At 48.8% G+C, this 18,672-nt stretch overlaps 1 protein-coding gene across 1 annotated transcript in view; it reads right to left on the bottom strand.

Annotated features, from left to right (window-relative positions):
* Positions 1-18,672, bottom strand: part of SLC24A3 (solute carrier family 24 member 3) — a 476,071-nt gene that overhangs the window by 186,224 nt on the left and 271,175 nt on the right. Inside the window, exon 3 of the mRNA XM_058563309.1 lies at positions 6,983-7,059. Coding sequence (XP_058419292.1) covers positions 6,983-7,059 — 77 coding nt within the window. The remainder of the gene's footprint in view (positions 1-6,982; positions 7,060-18,672) is intronic.

Raw genomic sequence — 18,672 nt, 5'->3', positions numbered from 1 at the left:
GCAGTGCGTCTTTGCTGGCAGCCTTTCTTCCAGGCTGTCTCTGCACTTGATTTCAAGCTGGCAACATAAGCAAAGGGAGGGAAGATGCTGAATTAGAATTCATCTCTGGGCCTTCTAGGGCACCCCTTGCCACAAGTGGCTATTTAAATTTATATTAACTACAACGAAATAAAATTAAAAACCAGTTCGTCAGCCATACTAACCACATTTCAAATGCTCGGCAGCCACAGATGGCCAGCAGCCACCATAGAGGACGGTGCAGAGAGAGAACATTTCCATCAGCACAGAGAGTTCTGTTAGACAGCGCTGGTCTATAAAAGTGAGGCTGTCTCAGAGCCAAAACGGCAAAAGGATGGCCTTGGAGAGACCAGAATAAGCCCTGGGGCTGACGTGGCCGTGAGCTTCGATACGCAAAGCTGCCTCGCCAAGTGCTGAGGACGGGAAGCGGGGGGACCCGGCCTTCCGCCCCCTGAGAACCAGCTATTGCATCAATTAGTTTATTCTTTGGCTCTTAAAAGCAACCTGGACCCCAGAGAGAGGAGCACATCCAGGGAAACCATTCCTCCAGATATTAAAATTAAACAGCAGACATAACTGGAAGAAACTCAGGCCCCAAGGAAATGACATCCATTTAGTGAGGCCCTTTCCAGACAGCCCCTTCCCCCAGGACTGAAAGGGGAACAGTGAGCTCTGAGGAGGAAGGCAGCCCTTCCCGCCTGGGGCTTGGGCTCTCCCCAGAAAGCTCCGGCCCCAGCTTCCTCAAGAACACATCCAGATTAGACTTCACTTTCACTCTGAGTGGAGGGGGTTGGAGCTGGGGTTGCAGAGCAGAGACTCCTCCTCCAGGAGCTGCCCAGCCCTCCGCGCCTCCTGACGGAAGCCCAGTGCTTCAATCTCCCTGACTGGTTAAGACCTGACCCAGGGAGGGTCAACTCAGGCCAGCTGGTGACCCACGGTCAGGCAGGAAAAAAATGAGCCTGCCAATTAAAGTCTTCTGGGGGCCATGAATTAAGAAACAGTGAACAGTGCAGGTAGGGAGTGAGCACGCAGAGCAGGTGCACAAAGACGACACCAGATAGAGTCCGGGCCGGCATGGGAGCGTGACGCACATCTTCAGAGAAAACAGAGACTGTGTGGACACGGAGGGCAGGATAGAGAGATCCAGGTCACCTAGGCACTCTGCTAGGCTGGGAATACCCCAGCATCGAGGAACTATGGAACGGACTGAGAAAAACCACAAATGCAGAGGGAGGATGACATTTGAATAGCCTCCTTCCTTCCCTTCACATCTGAATCACATCTCACCACCTCTGTCCCAGGGGCCTTCCTCCAATGCCAGCTGGTTTCCTTTGCAGCTTTGAGGAGCAAGGAAGTCTTAACGGAATCATGAGACAGAAATGAGCAAATTCTTGAGTTTAAAAAGCTGATCTGTGAGTAAGAGAGAATTTGGATGCAGGCTCACAAAGTGAGTTTCCCCAATTCCCAGACCAGATTAAAAACTCCCTGGGCTGGGAGAGGACGAGGGGAATGTGGAGAGGGGCTGGGGGCTTGGGGGGGACCATCAACCTTGGGATAAGGCCTGGACAACATCATACAGGGATACTGCAGGGATTGACATTAATGGTACTCACTGCCATCCCTGGAGAACCTCCATGTGGGGGAGCCCTGGCTTGGCAGCCCAGCACAAGAATGCTGCCTGTACTTCCCAGGTGCCCCATCCTGTGTAGAGCCTTCCTCCTTTTAGTACACGTGAGCCCCTAAAATGGGCACTGGCACTAGGGTGCAGTGAAGATGGAGATGTGGACAAGGAAGTGCCCATCACTGGACAGAGCAGATGGACAGGGACCTTCTGGTGGCCCATGCAGCCCTTTTGCTGCCTTGGGAAGCCTGACGTGGGCCAGATGCTGGCCCCCTAACAGCTCCACAGAGTAAAGTGTCTCCTGCGTGCATAGAGTCGACTCCTGAGTTTCCTGTGGGGCTTCTCAAACTGCGTCTCGGTTTTAGAATGTGAGGATGGACATCAGAAACCTTCTCATTGATATTTCTTTCCTGGGCTGGTCCATGGAAGGATCTGAGTTGCTGGACCACTTAGCCCATCTTCCAGACAGACTCACTTAGCAGGCAATTGCCTTCATAATGACTATACATTCATTTTCAGGAGTGTGGTACTTTATGCCACTGCACACAAAAGCATATGGTAGTATGTGCCTCACAGAAGACAGGAATTACATTAAAAAATGTGAAAAGTGAGGCTGGCCCAGCGGTGTAGTGGTTAAGTTCACGTGCTCCACTTTGGTGGCCGAGGGTTCGCAGGTTCGGACCCTGGGCACGGACCCAAGCACCACTTATCAAGCCATGCTGTGGCAGGCGTCCTACACATAAACTAGAGGAAGATGGGCACGGATGTTGGCCCAGCAAATCTTCCTCAGCAAAAAGAGGAGGATTGGCAATAGACGTTAGCTCAGGGCTAATCTTCCTCACCAAAACAAAAAAAAAGTAAAAAGAAGTCTTGAAGCTTAGGAAGAATACTTTTGAAAGCTGACAAGGTGCACAGAGCTATTTATTTCTGCTGTGGATGTTCAATTATTAAGGACACACAGACCCGTTTTGAGAAAGAATTTCAAATACAGATTATTTAAAGCTTCTTTTACTGGAAGAGAATATGTGTAGCTTAGTTTATAATCTTAAATATTCAGCTATGTAAATGTGGGATAATTAGCAAAATTTCACGAGGTATTTATAAATCACCATCAACAAACCATGGTTCTAGAAAATTATTCACAGTCTTCTTCATCTACTTGGGGCAGATTCTATGAGTTTAGAGGGTACAAATTTCCTCAGAGAGAATACTGCTTTCAGTGTCTCAACATTATAACAGATGGGCTATAAAGCAAGTTCTAAGACAAGTGTGTTTTTGTGGGGATATTCATTGTTGATAAAGTTACACAGATGACGGATTTTCGCATTAGCAAGGAACGCATACGTGAAGAACAGTCGGAAGGAATAGAAATCTTTTTTTTTTTTAGTGCAATCTCAGGATTTAGGGTTTCTGAAATCCACAAAACCAGAAAGATCCAAGGGAAAATTAAAGCTACCACTTTTGGAAAGGTTAACCAGAAATGGCTGTTTGATATCCACAAAGCTCACACAAAACAGGGAAGTATTTACATGAAAGAAAAGAAAAAGAGAAGCAGCTTTGACATCTAAGATTTAAAAGATTGTTTCAGGGAGTCCTCAGAACCATCTGTGTCCACAGGCCAGTACCCGACTAAGGTTGAAAGCTACGGGCCTTATGTGAAAAGTAAACTCATGGGACCCAAGTGGAAGGGGGCGATTTGAGCTTAGGTGCAAATGCTAAGTTTAATCAGGTTTCAGAGTATGATCTCAAAGGACTGAGTGCTCTGGTTGAGATCCAAAATTACTGCCAGTTAATGCCATGAAAGGACAGCCCATGGCCCTCTCTCTCGGGCAGCCCGGGGTGACAGGAGACACCTCTGGGACCCTCCCCTTACTGTATGAGGCAGACCCAGCTCTTCAGTGGCCTAGAGGCGGCCAGAAGATGTTCAGTCCCCCACATTCCCTTCTCAATGTCCCTCCCCAGGCCTGGGGTGTTCCACAGGGTATCTGGGTCTCTAGGACCCCTACTCAAATGGCCCTGAGCCTTTCTCTGTGGCCTGCCTGGACCTTTCTCACCTGACTGGAGAGCAGACTACTCTGGGTCCCCTGGCCATGCCTGACCCTATTCTCTAGGCAAGGAGGGATGGTAAGATCAGGAATCTCTTCCCACCACTTCTAAGCCAGTGGCTGAGTCACCTCATGGTGCCTCCCAAGGGAGGTGCCCCCACCTTCCTTGTCCTCAGTTTCCACTCACTCCAGACCCCCTGGACTCAGGTCTCTACATCTTTGATCATGGGTTTACTGTTCCTACCTGGAATCCCTTTTCCTCCTTCTCCTTTGGAAAATGTCTCATTCAACTGCACCTCCCAGCACCGCATGGTGCCTTCTCTGAGCTCCCACAGCTCGTTGCGTAAACCATGGCCAGCACGTGGCAGGAGCTGTCCATAAGTGGGCTTTCCCACAAGACAGTGGGTTCCTGCAGGGTGAGGCTGTGTTCAGGCTTCCAGAAGGGTCCAGCCCAGCACTACTATATTGCAGGGTCTCAGAAATGCTTCCTAGATGGCCAAGTACAGGGAATCTGTACTTAGCTCCTTGCAGCTTTGACTTACACATTCATCTGTTTCCTGCTGGTCACTGAAAGGCTACAGGTTAGCTCTGGCAGTATTTCTTCTCATGATGTCCAACGATGCTCATCTAACAATTCCTAAGCATCCTAAATGTGCTGGGCACCATGGTGGGTGAAGGGGATAAAAAGAATCGTTCATTCCTGCACTGAACAAACAGTGACTGAGCAACTCTTGGTCATGTGCCAGACACTCTATAAAGTAGGCTTACATCCTACTGCGGGGACCCTATATTCTCATGGGTAGGATAATGTGAGATTTGGTCCTTGACCTCGGGGAGAGCACCGGCAGGCCCACCCTAACATGTGCCTTTGCCATGTAGAAGAGATGCCCTCCTTCTCGTCTGAGCTAGGCTCCACCCTGCACCACCTGCATGTCTGTGGATACTCCACACAGCAAGTTCAAGCTTCTCCACTTGGGTCTCTTCCCTCTAAGAGGCGAATTTTGGGAGGAGGCCTGCACAGGCCTTAGCAGCAGGCTCGAGCTTTCTGGGTGGAGAATTCTGAAGTTCCATGTGCCTGAAGCGTGGTCTTGAAGGGATGGATGCCAGCCTTGGCCCCTGGACTCCTTGCCCTGTGGTTTCTATAATGCAGGGTCCAGGGCAGCGGCTAACTGTGGTATTAGACACCAGTGATGACAAAGTCCTAATCTGCAGGCTTATGTCCACTCATTTAACGAAGTGTCTAAGGGGGAAATTATCCATTTTTGTCCACTTTGCCTTCATGCCTGCCTGGGAATGCACTACCACAGACAGCAGGGGCCTTACAGGGATCCTCAGCTCAGGAAGAGCAAGGCAAACGTGCCTTCCTCTGCCTTCAGCTGGATTCTGAGGATCTGAGAGGGGAGGTGGAAGAGAGGGCCCTGCCAGCTGCAGGCAACAACACAGCCTCGGGAGAATGGAAGCTCGCCCTGTTTGGGCCAAGAATGGAAATCTCACATCTCAGATGTCACGGCATCAGGGTGCTAATGGCTACTGGGAAATTCTGGATCCAACTCAGTGCCTGGGTCTCCTCAGCCTTGCGACAGGAGAGCCTCGTTGGTGCCGAAGGTGGCAGCTGGCATCTGTATTAATTGCTCTGTGCGTGTGACTCTCCTGAAGGGCAGGGAGGGTTGTAGAGTTTACTTTATCATTTGGTATTTTTAGAGAATGTCTTTGCTGAAAAGGGACTTTCCATGCCTCTTTTTCAAGGGGAGGGTTTTGAGGGGTTGAGGTAAGTGGAGAAAGCCTTGAGGAGCTGATTGCTTTCACCAGGAAGGCAGTCAGGCTTAGGGCAGCTTACGGGTCCACACGAGTTGAGTATCTTGTCAGAAGCCACACACAAAGCAAGGCTAGCAGAACTGGGCTCCAAATCCGTGTCTGCTCTGACTCCAGAGCCCAGGATGTGCTCACTGACCTATTCCAGGTGTGGATTGAAAAGTAAGGTCTCTGTCCCTTCCCCTTGAGTCATGGTGGGCTTGTGACTGCAATAGAGTCTGGTGGAAATGATGTGTGTGACTTCCGAGGCTGGAGCAGTAAAGGCCATGGGGCTTCCTCCTTGTTCATCATAACTCTCCCTCTCTAAGCCCTGGGCTGCCACATGGAGCCACGCTGGAGAGGCCACACGGAGTGCTCTGGTCAACAGTCCCAGCTGAGCCAGTCCTTTGGTCACTTTAGTCTGGACACCACACGTAGAAGTGCTCTTGGAGGCCTCTTGGAGAGGGTCACCCAGCACCAGTGGCGTCAGCTCCAGGCACTGGCATCATCACCAGCCATCCAAATCGCCCCATCCCAGGCCCTCGATCCTATGGTACAGCATTCCCTCTGTGCCCTTTCTGAACTACTGACCCACAAAACCCATGAGCAACATAAAATGGTTAGAGGGTGTGTCACTAAATTTGGAGAATTTGTTTCACAGCAATAAATAACCAGAGTGGAATTAAGAGCATTCCGGTGGAGAGTGAATACCACAGAGATGGGAAAGCAGTGACGTACCTAGTCCGGAATTTGGCCTGGGTCTTTTTGGTTCTGCAGTCACTCCTTAGATATATCTTGACACACACTCCCTCCCCAAACTCTCCAAATGGGGACAAGGAAAACCAAAGGTCTTCAATCCCCTGGGTCTGCAGAGGCAGTGCTGGGGCAGTGGTGGATAGTAAGGGCCAGAACAAACTTTTATTGATCACCTAGTATGTTCCAGACACTGTGCCAGGTGCCATTACATTTAACACACTAATTTAACAAATACTTTGTCCCTATCATGTGCCAGGAACTGGTCTGGCAATTAAGCCACGCACAAAACAAAGTCCCTGGTCACATGGGGCTTACATGTGAGTGAGGTTGACGGACAATAAGAAAATAACTATACACTATTATGTCAGGTAGTGATCAGTAGTATGGAGAAAAATAAAGCCAGGGAAGAGGAAAGACAGTGGCATTTTAGAAAGGCTTGTTAGGAAAGGGCTCCCCAGGAAGGCAACGTCTGAGCAGAGAGCACAAGCTCAAACAGTGGAGAGAAAGTCTGTTTGACCTTGGAGTCCACACTTTGGGCACTGATACCAAGGAAAGAATACATACACACCCTCCAGCTTATGAACCTTTTAAAGAGGGTACATTTGCAGATTGCCCCCCACAGGGCTAGAGGATCCCCACCAGGTGTGTGAACAGGAAGAAGGGAGACTCCTCTGCAGGTACCTCACTGCCCCCCACTGCAGCCAGGCCCTCCCTGTGGACCCCCCAGGCAGAGCCAAGAGAGGGTACTTACACAGAGCACATGCAGAACCACTGCTCCCTGTCTTCTGTCCTCGTTGGTGAAGATGTCACTGGGGAATTCATGCAGGGCTAGAGAATGGAGAGAGAAAACCAGCTCAGTACAGATGATGTTTGCAGTGCTGGAGGTCTGGGACTACAATGCCAGTCTTCGTTTTAATATGGGGTCCATGAACTTGGGTGAGAAAAAATGATATCTTTATGTTCACACTTCTCTAAATGGAATTTAGTGTTTCCTTTAGATAAGAATGTAGGCAACAAACCACAGTGTGTTAGAGGCACCTGGGACTCGGCCTCCAGCAGATATTTCCACGACACATTGTATTGCTATACTCGCAGCTCTCACTCACTTCAACATTAGGTGGGTTTACATCACCACTTGTGACTTAAAGTGTTAATGAGGAAACATGTGAACTACTCTCATGCAAATTTATTTTCTAATACAGTCGTCCCTCAGTATCCACTGGGGGGATTGGTTCCAGGACACTCGTAGACACCAAAATCCGAGGACGCTCAAGTCCTTTATATAAAATGGTGTCATATTTGCACAGAACATACGCACATCCTCCCGTATACTTTAAATCATCTCTAGATTACTTATAATACCTAACAGAATGTAAATGCTATGTAGATAGTTGTTATACTGTATTGTTTAGAGAATAATGACAAGAAAAAAAGTCTGTACGTGTTCAGTACACACGCAACCATCGTCGGCCTTTCCGTCCATGGCTGGTTGAATTCGAGGATGTGGAACCCGAGCATACAGAGGGCCCACTGCACTTTGACAACTTCATTTCAGCATGATCAGTTTCCTTTTGTAATCTTCTATATTTTGTTGCATGCAATGAAACACGTTTTTCTGAGCAGAGGTCTGCAGGCTTCACTGGATCACCAAAGGGGGCCATGGCACATGCAGGCTTAAGGCCCCTGCTCTAAATTGTCCCTCATTTCCCTCCTTTCCTTTCCTTCTTGCCTGCCCCAGCTTGGGGCCTTGGGCCTGGTGCTATTACAGCTCCCTCCCTGCTCTTGCACTCTACTCCCCTTTTGAACTTGACCACATTTGCCGCTGAACTGGAATATCAACCACAGGGCTGCTCACACGGCCCTCCCTGCTCCGGGCCTTCTAATCTTTCCTCCCTCTCTTTTTTATACTCTGCAAGTGTTCATTCACTGAAACAATTACTAACTGAGCAGTTACTGTGCACCAAGTGTCCTGTCAGCTGTTGGAAATTCCGTAGTGAGCGGTGGTGCACGTGCATTCCTCTTCTCACCAGATAGCACCATGTGCCGTTCCCTGAACACACCTTGCATTTTCTTTCTTCTTTTACTTTTGTTTGTTTATCTGCACAGACTGTACCGTCAGCCTGGAATATGCCCCATCCCCAACTGTGCCTCCTCTCTGCCGCTCATAAAATCCAATCAACCTTCCTGGCCAGGGCCTTCATGAGGCCTCCTGTGGTCCCTACACTAGGAGCCCACTGCTCCCCTCTCTGGAGGATGTACAGATGTGTCAGACAAGGCTCTGCAGGAAGCTGTGCGTGCAATACCCCCCTTCAGCAGATGTCACCAGCTCGCAGAGGTCTTTCCCTCAGAGCTCCACGAGGTCTCCAAGTCTATCTCCAGTGAGTACTCAGGGAAACCATCGCCAGTCGAAGGGGAGTATGTATGAGATAACATCTGCTTGCCACTTGTGTTTGGGGTTCCCCTAAAAGCAGACTCTCAGGCAAGATTTGGGAGTATGTACTTTATTTGGGAGGTGACTCCTGGATACACCGTGAATGAGGGAGGCAATGAGACTAGGGAGGAAGAAGAGACAAAGACAGTGGCATTATTGAGCGAGTGAGTGATGGCTCAGGACACCTGGGTCCCTGTCCTGCTGGGGACCCCAAGAAACTGCACAGAACATGCCTCAGGATTATAGCTTGCTGGCCAAGAAGTTTGCCCAAGACACAAGCTTTTGGCTACTCCTTGAAAAGGCTCCTCTCTCTGCTTCCGAGGCAGCACTGGATGAGGATGTCCTGTAGGCCTTGGCCAGAGCCACGTGGTGTTGGGGCCAGAGCGTGCATCTAGTATACACAGCATGGCTCATCTGTACATGTCTAGCTGACCACACTTGCTAGTTGGTATGATCCTTTATGGGAGAAAATGGGGGAAACAAGGAAAGACAGGGATGTCATGATCACCCCAAGAGTCTTTCTAAGCTGAGGTTGTTCTAAACAGGCAGCACTGAGTTTTCCCAATCAATAAATGAGGGTGAGCCTGGAGGATTTCACCTTGAGAACCAAATGAAGCTACTATATGGAAATTACTGTGAGGGGATGAGGGTCCACAAGATAAGCTGGGAATTCATCCATCAGGCCCTGGGCACTGCAATGCTTCCAGCCACTCTATTGAGATGTCTCCATTCTGGCATCTTCCATCCACAGGCCTGACGCCTCTGGCTGGCAGTGCTCTTGTTAGGTAAGCAGAGCTGGAGGAAGCTCTCCAGGCTCCTTGATGAGAAACTCCTCTAGGCCCTCTTCTCTGAAACCTCCCTGCTGGCGACGGTGTCCACACAGGCTGGACCTGGAGAGACCTGCCTTCTCTGCAGCCCCAGTCATTTCCTGCCCCTCCTTCTTCCCCTCTGGCTCTCCCTCTGCACACAGGATGTCTTGCACTCTTAAGAGATTCCTGCTCACACTTTCTCCTTTGAACTTCTCTTTGAACTCTCTGTGGGTAAATGAGTTTTAGCTCAAATAACCAGCCCATGGCTCCCACATTTCCTCCCCTCAACACCAAGAAGTCCAGTATGGGTCAGAAACCATAAGAAATGTTCCTTTCTGCCCACTTTCCAAACCCAGGAAATTGACAGCCTATGTGGGCCACTGCAGTGATGGGAAGGGGGCAAAGGTAAAGAGAGGAAAGGTCCCCCCAGGGCAGCCTGTCCCACACCCCTCTCGGGCACCCAGAGCCCCAGACTTTCTAGCACTGTTCAGCTCCCATGTTCGCCTGGACTTGCCCAGACCTTGTGTTCCAATCTTTGGTTCTGAAAATACAGCAACCACTGTCTACATCTCTGCACTTCTCCTTTCTGATGCTCCCTTTGTTTTGTACAATGCCCTTGGGATGGGCTGGCTGGTGATGGACTGAAACGGGTTGAGAGAAGGCTCTGATAGCCGACAGCAAACTTGTGCAAAGACGACAACGGTGCACATTTATGGAGCACCTGTTCCCGCAGGCACTGTGCCTTGCACTTTGCACCCACTGTCCCCTTTTACCCTCACAGAAAGCTATTATTCCCATTTTGAGGATGAGGAACCCAAGGGACAGACGGATTAGAACCCATGCTTGAGGATCCACAGCCAGAAAGCTGCAGAGCAGGGCCACACGTGCAGCAAATCCAGGCCCGGTGACGCCTCACCACTGTCACCCTAGTTCCTGGGATCTATTTGCAATCTTACTCTGCCCGGTGACGTCTTCTTTCTCGGGACTTCCTCCAAGCAGGGGATCTGATCCGATCTAAATTCTGCCACTACACACCAGGCGGAAACAGGTAGGCTGTTTTTTTTCTTTGCATTTCTCTGTGTAGCTTCCACGGGGCTTTTCAGCACTGGCCAGTCCAGGGTTTAAATGTGACCATCCTATTGCCCTCCCACACTCAGAGCTGGAGACGGGGGTAGTAAGCCAAGTCAAAGTATTGATCACAACAGCCATCACCCTCGGGAACCTGAAGCCAGTGGTCTGCCCTGTGATGTGGGGACCTCTTATCATCAGTGAGGAGCAGAGGTGGAAATAGAGGTGGGGATTGAGGGACGTTCTGTCACTGAGATGTGGAAGCCAGTCACTTCTTCACTTGCTGCCCCAAGGGCTTCCTCCATGAGGAATAATGTGGCTTTGAGCAAAAGCGGGGCTGAGAGTAGCACGTGCACGGAGTGAAGGCCACGGCGCAGCAACCCCATCAGTCTGTGTGTGCAAGGCGTCCACACCTGGGCCGGTTCCATCCTCCTGCCTCCCGGCCACTGCATCTATGAAGAAATCCAGGGCCTGTAGTGTAGAGGTTCAATCAGGGGTACCCCATCAGCAAGTGAAACATTTATGTTTGAATCTAGGCATTTTGATTTTAAATCCCCTTGGCACTCAACAAACAACAGTGGAATGATGATGAATAAATGGATCCACTGGGCTTCACATTTTGGCGGGGGAAGGGTCTCATCAGAGGTCTTGATGGCCGGCCAACCCTAGGACCCGGCTGGGGCTCTTGGAGGAGATCATGCTGGAGGCTGTGCTTTTGGAAGGGGTAGGACCCACAGAGCCCAGTGCTGGCTCAGGAAGGGCTGAGGTGCTGTCCGAAGTCCTGGCCAAGCAGGCGTGGGCGAGGGGAGGGACCACAGACACTCTCGCTCAGGCTCCTCTTTCTTCACTGCTCAGGGACCCTCCTCTCTCTCTCTCCGGGAAATGAGGGGCTTGGCATCGGCCCGAACTTGGTCTGCCCTTCATGGCCTGGTGTCTGATCCATCACCAGCTAGAAACTCCCAGCCCTCAGTCAAGGGTGCCTCCCCTGTTAGTCAGAAGCCACAACTGGCCATGAGGAAATCAGTGAAAACTCTCTACAGGCGACTCCAGTGCAGTAGCACCGGGGTCTGTGAACGGAGCAGCTGGCACTGTGGGACTTCCTCACCAAACCGAATGTGACTGGTCAGGGGCTGAGATGAAGGGTGGGTGTAGTAGGGGGCAGTGGTGGGAAAGGCAGAGGAGACTCAGTTAAATGCTTTCAAACCAGTTTGCTTCAAGAACAATAACAAAACTCCTATTTGGTGGTTCATAGCAAGATGGAAAGAACGTCCAGGTTAAGTATTCCCCAGGAGGTTTCACCTGACGTGGATCACGCTCTGACCACTTTTTCACCCTAGCTCCTTGGTGAAAACACGTGTGGGGCTGCTGATGAAATTATAACAATGATTTCAAAAAGCTCATGCACTTGCAAAGAATACTACATACATATATATTTCCCTCTTTTAGATGCATTGTCTTTTGAAAAAAAAAAGTGATGAGAAAAGATTTCTTTAAAAGATGGAGCTGGGGGCCCTCTCCTCTTGCCCTTCAGGTGATGAGCCTTCATTCATAGGTCCCACATGCCTATGTTTGAGGCTGGGTCCCTCCAGAGCAGACCCTGAGGCAAGGGTTTGAAAGCCAGCAGTTTACTGGTGAGATGGTCCCAGGAGGGGAGTGGACAGGTGAGCAAGGAAGGGAAGGAGCTGACGTGGTAGGCGCAGACTTGCTGGGGCCCCTCTGGGAGATGGTGTAGAATATGCCTCCGAGTTGTCCACAGATGCCCACCCATCACTGTTCAAGGCAGTCCTAAACACTGTAGAGCTGGCGCCTTTACACTGTTGCTCAGCTCTGCACTGGTGGAGTCAACTGTGTTCCTGGGACCAGAGAAGGCCCTAGACAGAGCCACAGGTGCACCAAGAAACCATCCACACGTCCAACGTGTGATGCTGGACCACATGTCCCAGTGTCTGCTATAGCCTGCATACCCCATCCCCGTGATCATCCAAGCCTTTCTTGTGTAGGAACTGGAAAAGAGGAGGTGCAGGTATCTTCATGAGTAGGAACGAGAGACCAGAACTTGCTCATGCATAATTGGCATCAGCACACAGCAGCGGGGGTATGGGGTGGAGGTGGCAGAAGGGAGGCCGGAGGACTAGGCATGAAGATCCGGATAAACTGTTGTTGGGACTTGCATTCTGAATGGGGCCCAAATGTTAAGATTTCCACCACAGTTAGCTGCATTGTAACGTGTTCTTATACTAAGAATTGATTCCACCATGTTAGAAGCTTCTTTGGCTCATTTGCAAAGGACATTACCAGGTGACCCTGGCCACAGAGAAGTTGAATCAGGAAGATCTTTGTCACCAGAGACCCACTGGGGCAGCAGCTTCATCCAGCGGAGGCCCCTAATGCTTACTGTTGATCTCCTCAGCCCCTACACCATACACACAGTTACCAAGATACACGTTGTTGCTTCACAAAGTGCTGCTTTGTCGTGGTTCTAGAGCAGTTTGGTGTGATTGTGTTTAATCTTCCCAAGGAAGGGGTCAGCCTGGTGTCAAGGAAAAGGTCCTTGAGTGAGTGTCTGGAAATGTGGGACTCAAGCCCAGCACTCCCAGTATGGCCTTTGGTGGCATGTATTTTCACCTCTCCAGGCCTCAATTTGCCTACTGGCTGCCTGAAAAACTGCCCGAGGTTCCTCCTCACTGCTCCCTCTAGTCCAAGCACAGAGCACAGTTAGTGCACACAGCAAATGCCCAATAAATGTCAGGGGATGACGAACTCTGAGGGGAGCAGACCCTGGACGCTGACCGGGGATGGAGTAAGTCAGCCTTGCCCAGTTGGCCCAATGGGTCAAGAAAACAGCTGCCAGCAGCAGCTGCGCTCGCTTAGCCCAGACAGAGCAAACTCCCCACCTGGCCAGCACAGACCTTGGTGCCGCAAACACATCTGGGAAATGGTGTTTTCAGAAGAGACGCAGCTGTCCAAGAAAAGAGTGTATGGAGACAGGATGGCACACTGCACAGGGAAGCTCTGCCCAGCGCTCTGGGCCTCAGTTTCCTCATCTATAAAACAAGGTGGGGCTTCTAGTGCCTCCTTGGAGCTGATGGTGGTGCTGATGCCCTCCCCGCTGCCTCACTTGGGTGTGATTCCTATGCCCAAATCCACAAGAACCAGGGGCATTTCTTAGTCCAGGTCTCAGCTGGAATGCTTGCCCATCTTTGGGAACCTAACATTTTCCTTGATTCGATTTTGCATAAGGGCCCACAGTGCGGAATCAGGCCCGGTTCAAATGCCACCCATCCCACTCACGGGTTATCCTTTCCCCTCCCAGAGCCCCAGTTCCTTCATCTGTAAGATGGGTGTGAGGAGGCCTTTCTTGCAGGGCTGCTGGGAGGAGTGCAGACAGTGTGTGTGAAATACCCTCCTCCCCACCCCTGTCCTTCCTAGGCTATGTGTTGCTATTCTTCATAATTATAACAAGGATGGGATTCTGGTCCAGCAAGGGGCCAAACACACATTCCCTTCTGGTCTTGGGGTTGAAATCCACTTATTGCCAATTCCTGCCTGCCTCATGTTGGCCTCTGTTTCTCCAGGACGGTGTTTAGTCCAGGGAGCCACATGAACGCATGTGCCTCTAGGTAAGTGCTCCTGTGTTCAGGCTGCTGGGGCCACACGGCCCACATGCCATGCACAGAACAGCTACACATCTGGCTGAGGGTTCCCCCAAATACCTTCAAAGTCCTCAAAGTCTCTTTCTGCTCCTCTCTTTCTCTCTCCCAATATTCCTTTCAGTACATCTCACCAGCCCCAGGGGCCAGCAAAGGCAGGCAGTACTGTTCCCATAGAAACCACAGAGCTCTGGACGAGTGGATCCCCTTACCAAGGCAACAGCAATCAGCGGCCCTGCTTGTCTCTCCGGGCTGCTTTCCTGAGGCCCGAGTTTGATGAGTCTAAATGGAAGTTCACAGGGGATGGAGAATATATTCTGTTTTGCTTGAAAAAAAAAAAAAATGCGGCAGGGACATTCATGGCATCTTCAGATATACTAAGCACATACTGATCAAATGCAGCAGCCCAGGATGAAGATCAACACATCCTAAAAAGCCCAGCTTCCTTAACACGTCTGAGCAAAAGGAACCTGGGCCACTGCAACCATCAGAACACCAGGCTCTCATCCCAGAGGTCTTTTCATAACAAAATACTTAGCACATCTTGATTGACTGGCCTCTTGGGGACTGCCCCAAGAATTTGGGGTCCTGACACTGCCCAACTGCTCCCCTGCAGTGATGGGTGACTTCGTGCTTCTGTTTCAGACACTTTCGTCTGGCCTGGTGCTCCCCCTGTGAAGCCTGCTGTTCCCTCTTTCCCTGGTGTGAGCGCTGGGAAAACCCAGTCTGCCAGGTGTGGTAATACTCGGCTTCCCACAAAGGCTTCCTGACTCTCTTTTTGTGGCCCTGTTGTGCTGTGCAAGACCCAACAAATGACTTTCCAACCAAACTGCGGTCATTGGTTGCCCATATGTAGCTTTGACTCAACTACACGGTGAGCTCCCTGAGGATGGGAACCCTGTCATTTCTCTCTCTATGGCCAGCACCCACCAGGCCGGGATCCCTGAAAGAGAATAATAAACCCAGGGAATACAAGTGTGAATGAACTCAGAGGGCCTTTCTCTCAAGAGACAGTTTTTGTATAAACACAAGACAATTATTAGCTGAGAAAAAACATTGGGAAGGACAGTTCAGTAAAACCCCCAACGACTGGATTCCAACTCAGGTGGCCATTCAGGCTGTTCACAAATATCCCATTTCTCCTTGTTCTGGAGACCTGGAAGGAGTACATTTCTAGGTCCCCTTCATGGTTAGGTGGTGCCATGCCACTTGCTTTGGTTAACGAAATGTGAGAAAGAGGACATGTGTCACACTTTCAAGAAGACTTTAATAGCCAGTGTCTGATTTACCACCTTGCATTTTCTTCTCTACACATTTGTGGAACCCTATGTCAGGATGAATATTGCATCAGCCTGGGTCCCTGAGTGACTGATATCAGAATCCCATCCCCCTGATACACACATTTTGTACGTATAGCATGAGTAAAAAATAGCATTTTTTATCCTTCTTAGCCACTGAGATTTTGGGACTGTTTGTTACCCAGCATATCCAAGCCCTCCCTGAATAATGCAATAGCTAATGTGGTCCTCAGTATCCCCAGAGCATTTTGCACATGAGGCCTTGCCTCGCAGTAATTTTTGGTTTCCTCTGTTTTCTCCACTAGACTACGGGAGGTTAGTTAAGGCTGGAGGAAATTTATTCCTCTCTGTATCCCCAGTGCCTCGTTAAGTGCCTTGCACTTTATGAGTGTTTCTTGATCAAATGAACACATTTGTCATAACTGAAGGCCCCTGAACAAAATTATCCACAAAAGAATCTGTGTAAAAGTAGATATATTTACAACTTAATTTTCTAAATATTTAGTCTTTGGAAAAGTTTCAGAGACATTTCAGTGCCCTCCTCTTATAGTCAGTGAGGTTCAGCAAGCCATAGGAGTACAAGGGGGAGAGTGTACGACAATGGGGGCGGGGGGTGCAGGGTGTCCTGGGGAACTGCAACCTGCTGTTATTTGTGTCTCATTCTAAGCACCATGCCAATAACACTGAAAAATTTATGAACAAATCAAAACTGTGCAAAAAATACATACTTATTCAGGCCTTACTATGCACCCCATACTGTACTCAGTCCTAGTTACAGAAAGTTGAAGCATGCACAGTCCTGATCTTTGAGGAGTTAACAGTTGAGTAGAAGAAACATTAGTTAGGCTGGGGGCAAGGGAACCCTCAACTCTCCTTGAGATCATGCCAATAATTTAAGTATCCCGAATTTAAGGACAGAATTCATCTTTATTGTGTACTATAAATATATATTTATTACTTTTTCATTGCTTCTACATGATAGGAAGCATGATCCTCAATTTACAGATAAGTAAGCCAAGGCCCAAAGAAGGCAAATAACCAGCCCAAGTTCACACAGATGTTAGTGGAGGAACCGAGATCATAGTTGGGGTCTGACTTTCTAGCATGTCCATTCCTCTGTACTAGAAAGGGCAAACTGACCTTTTTACCTGACTTTTAAAGGCACAAGTCCTTCCTTTTGAAAAATAAAGTTCTGGATTTAAATGGATTGATGTGTGCAAGGAAACAAGATCATGAACAGCATCTCTGTGATGGAAGATATAACCACAGGTCATGGTAACCAAGAACCTCAATGCAGGGCTCATCCACCTATCAATCAAAAAGATATCACCAATCAGATTTGCTGAGAAAGGTTGTTTCAGCCAAATGTTTATGCAGTGACATTTGCTTACCCCAGGCAGCTAAGGTTTTATAAGAGCCTCAAGACCTGGATTGGATGCCCTCCTTCACCACTCATGAGTTCTATGGCTTTGGGAAAATCCCCTAACCTCTTTCAGTCCTAATTTCTTAACGTGAAAAATGGGATAATAAAAATAATATCAATTTATGTGGTTATTATGAGGATTAATTGTGATAATATTATAAAATATGTAGTGCCTACAATTAGGTAAGTACAGTCATGCGCCGCATATCGATGCTTTGGTCAATGATGGACCACACATACAACAGTGGTCCCATAATATTAGTACCTATAGCCTAGGTGTGTAGTAGGCTATACCATCTAGGTTTGTGTAGTACACTCCATGATGTTCACACAATGACGAATTCATCTAACGACACATCTCTTAGAACAGGTACCCATCATTAAGTGATGCATGACTGTATTATCAAATGGTAGCTCCTTTTACTTTATTAAATAAGGGAAAGGGAGAAATACGGACAAGAGGTGTTTCCCAAAACATCAATGCCCTGTCCACATTCCTGGGGTCCTACCACTTTTGTGCTAAGCAACTACCAGCACTTGCATCTCTTTGCCTGAAGGCTTTCTCCAAAGCTGAGAAAGGGTGCCCTGCCCAGCAACTGCAGGCCGAATATGCTGGAGAATTAATACTGCTCTTTTCCCCAGGAGAAACCCTCAGTCAAAGTCTGATGGAAGATGGATGTATAAATACCTCAGCTCCCTCACTCTTGTGAGATAACTCTCAGGTGTGTTCTATACTGTTTGCTAGGGTTCTCAGCAGGATTAAGCTCTAGTTGGCCATAGTGACAACTGGCTTTATAACACTATTTTGACTGGTTGCCTTCCCTTCCCTGTCTCATTTCCTGACTCCTCTATCTGGGATCATCTTCCAGATAAACTTGCACTTGAGTCTGCCTCAGGATCTACTTCTGGTGAACCTGTATTTAGACAAGGGGAGCTAGGAATTTTGCAATTTTGCACTTCTCCATTTCAACAAGGGTTATTTTTTCCAGAAGAGGACTCATCCATATTCAGGTGAATTTTCCCCCAAATAATGGCAACAATCTTCAGTGGCCTTATTTCTGTGCATTTATAGAGAAATGATGCATAATGCATTGTCAATAGCAGCATGGAACCACCTCACTCCTGGATGCAGGTTAGGAGACTGTCTTTGCTCCTTTTTCATGGTGCTGAAGTTGATCCAACACACCCATGAGAAGCTCCCTGATTTCCACTTCAGAGCTCTTTTACTCATGTCCACATTGGCAGGAGATTTTAAACAATCATCCCACAAGCTTTTCTCTGGAAGAGAACAGACATTCTTTGCAACTAAAGAACCCCAATCATTAGTTACGTAGACTTTTGGCCTGGCAGGGCACTGAAATGTAATTTGAAGAACTAGAAACATATTTCTTTATCAATAATAAAAAGCCATGGCATCAACGCTGCTCATGTCTCCGAGCCAGCAGCTACTGTAGAAAATACAGAGATCCCATGAATAATGTAGTGTTCTCAGGCCACAAACATGGCAAAGATAGAAGGAGGCCTACTTGCAGGGGAAAGAGCCTACAACTTGCATTTGTTGCTCATGTGGGATTACTATGGCTGTGTCAGTAATGGATTCTCATTAAAGGAAACGAAATATTTATGGTAAATAGTCGTGTGGTGTTCAGAACTTTGTGCCCTTCTTGGACTGCTCTGTTCCTCAAAATGTCCCTTGGTGCCAACGTCAAAGACAGAATGTTTGGATGGAGGAGCTGGGGTCTGACCCAGGTGCTGCATCTCT

This window comes from Diceros bicornis, chromosome 19, assembly GCF_020826845.1.
Source record: "Diceros bicornis minor isolate mBicDic1 chromosome 19, mDicBic1.mat.cur, whole genome shotgun sequence".
Taxonomy (NCBI): Eukaryota; Metazoa; Chordata; class Mammalia; order Perissodactyla; family Rhinocerotidae; genus Diceros; species Diceros bicornis.
Note: the sequence above shows the minus strand (reverse complement) of the source record. Positions and strands in the feature narration are given on the sequence as shown.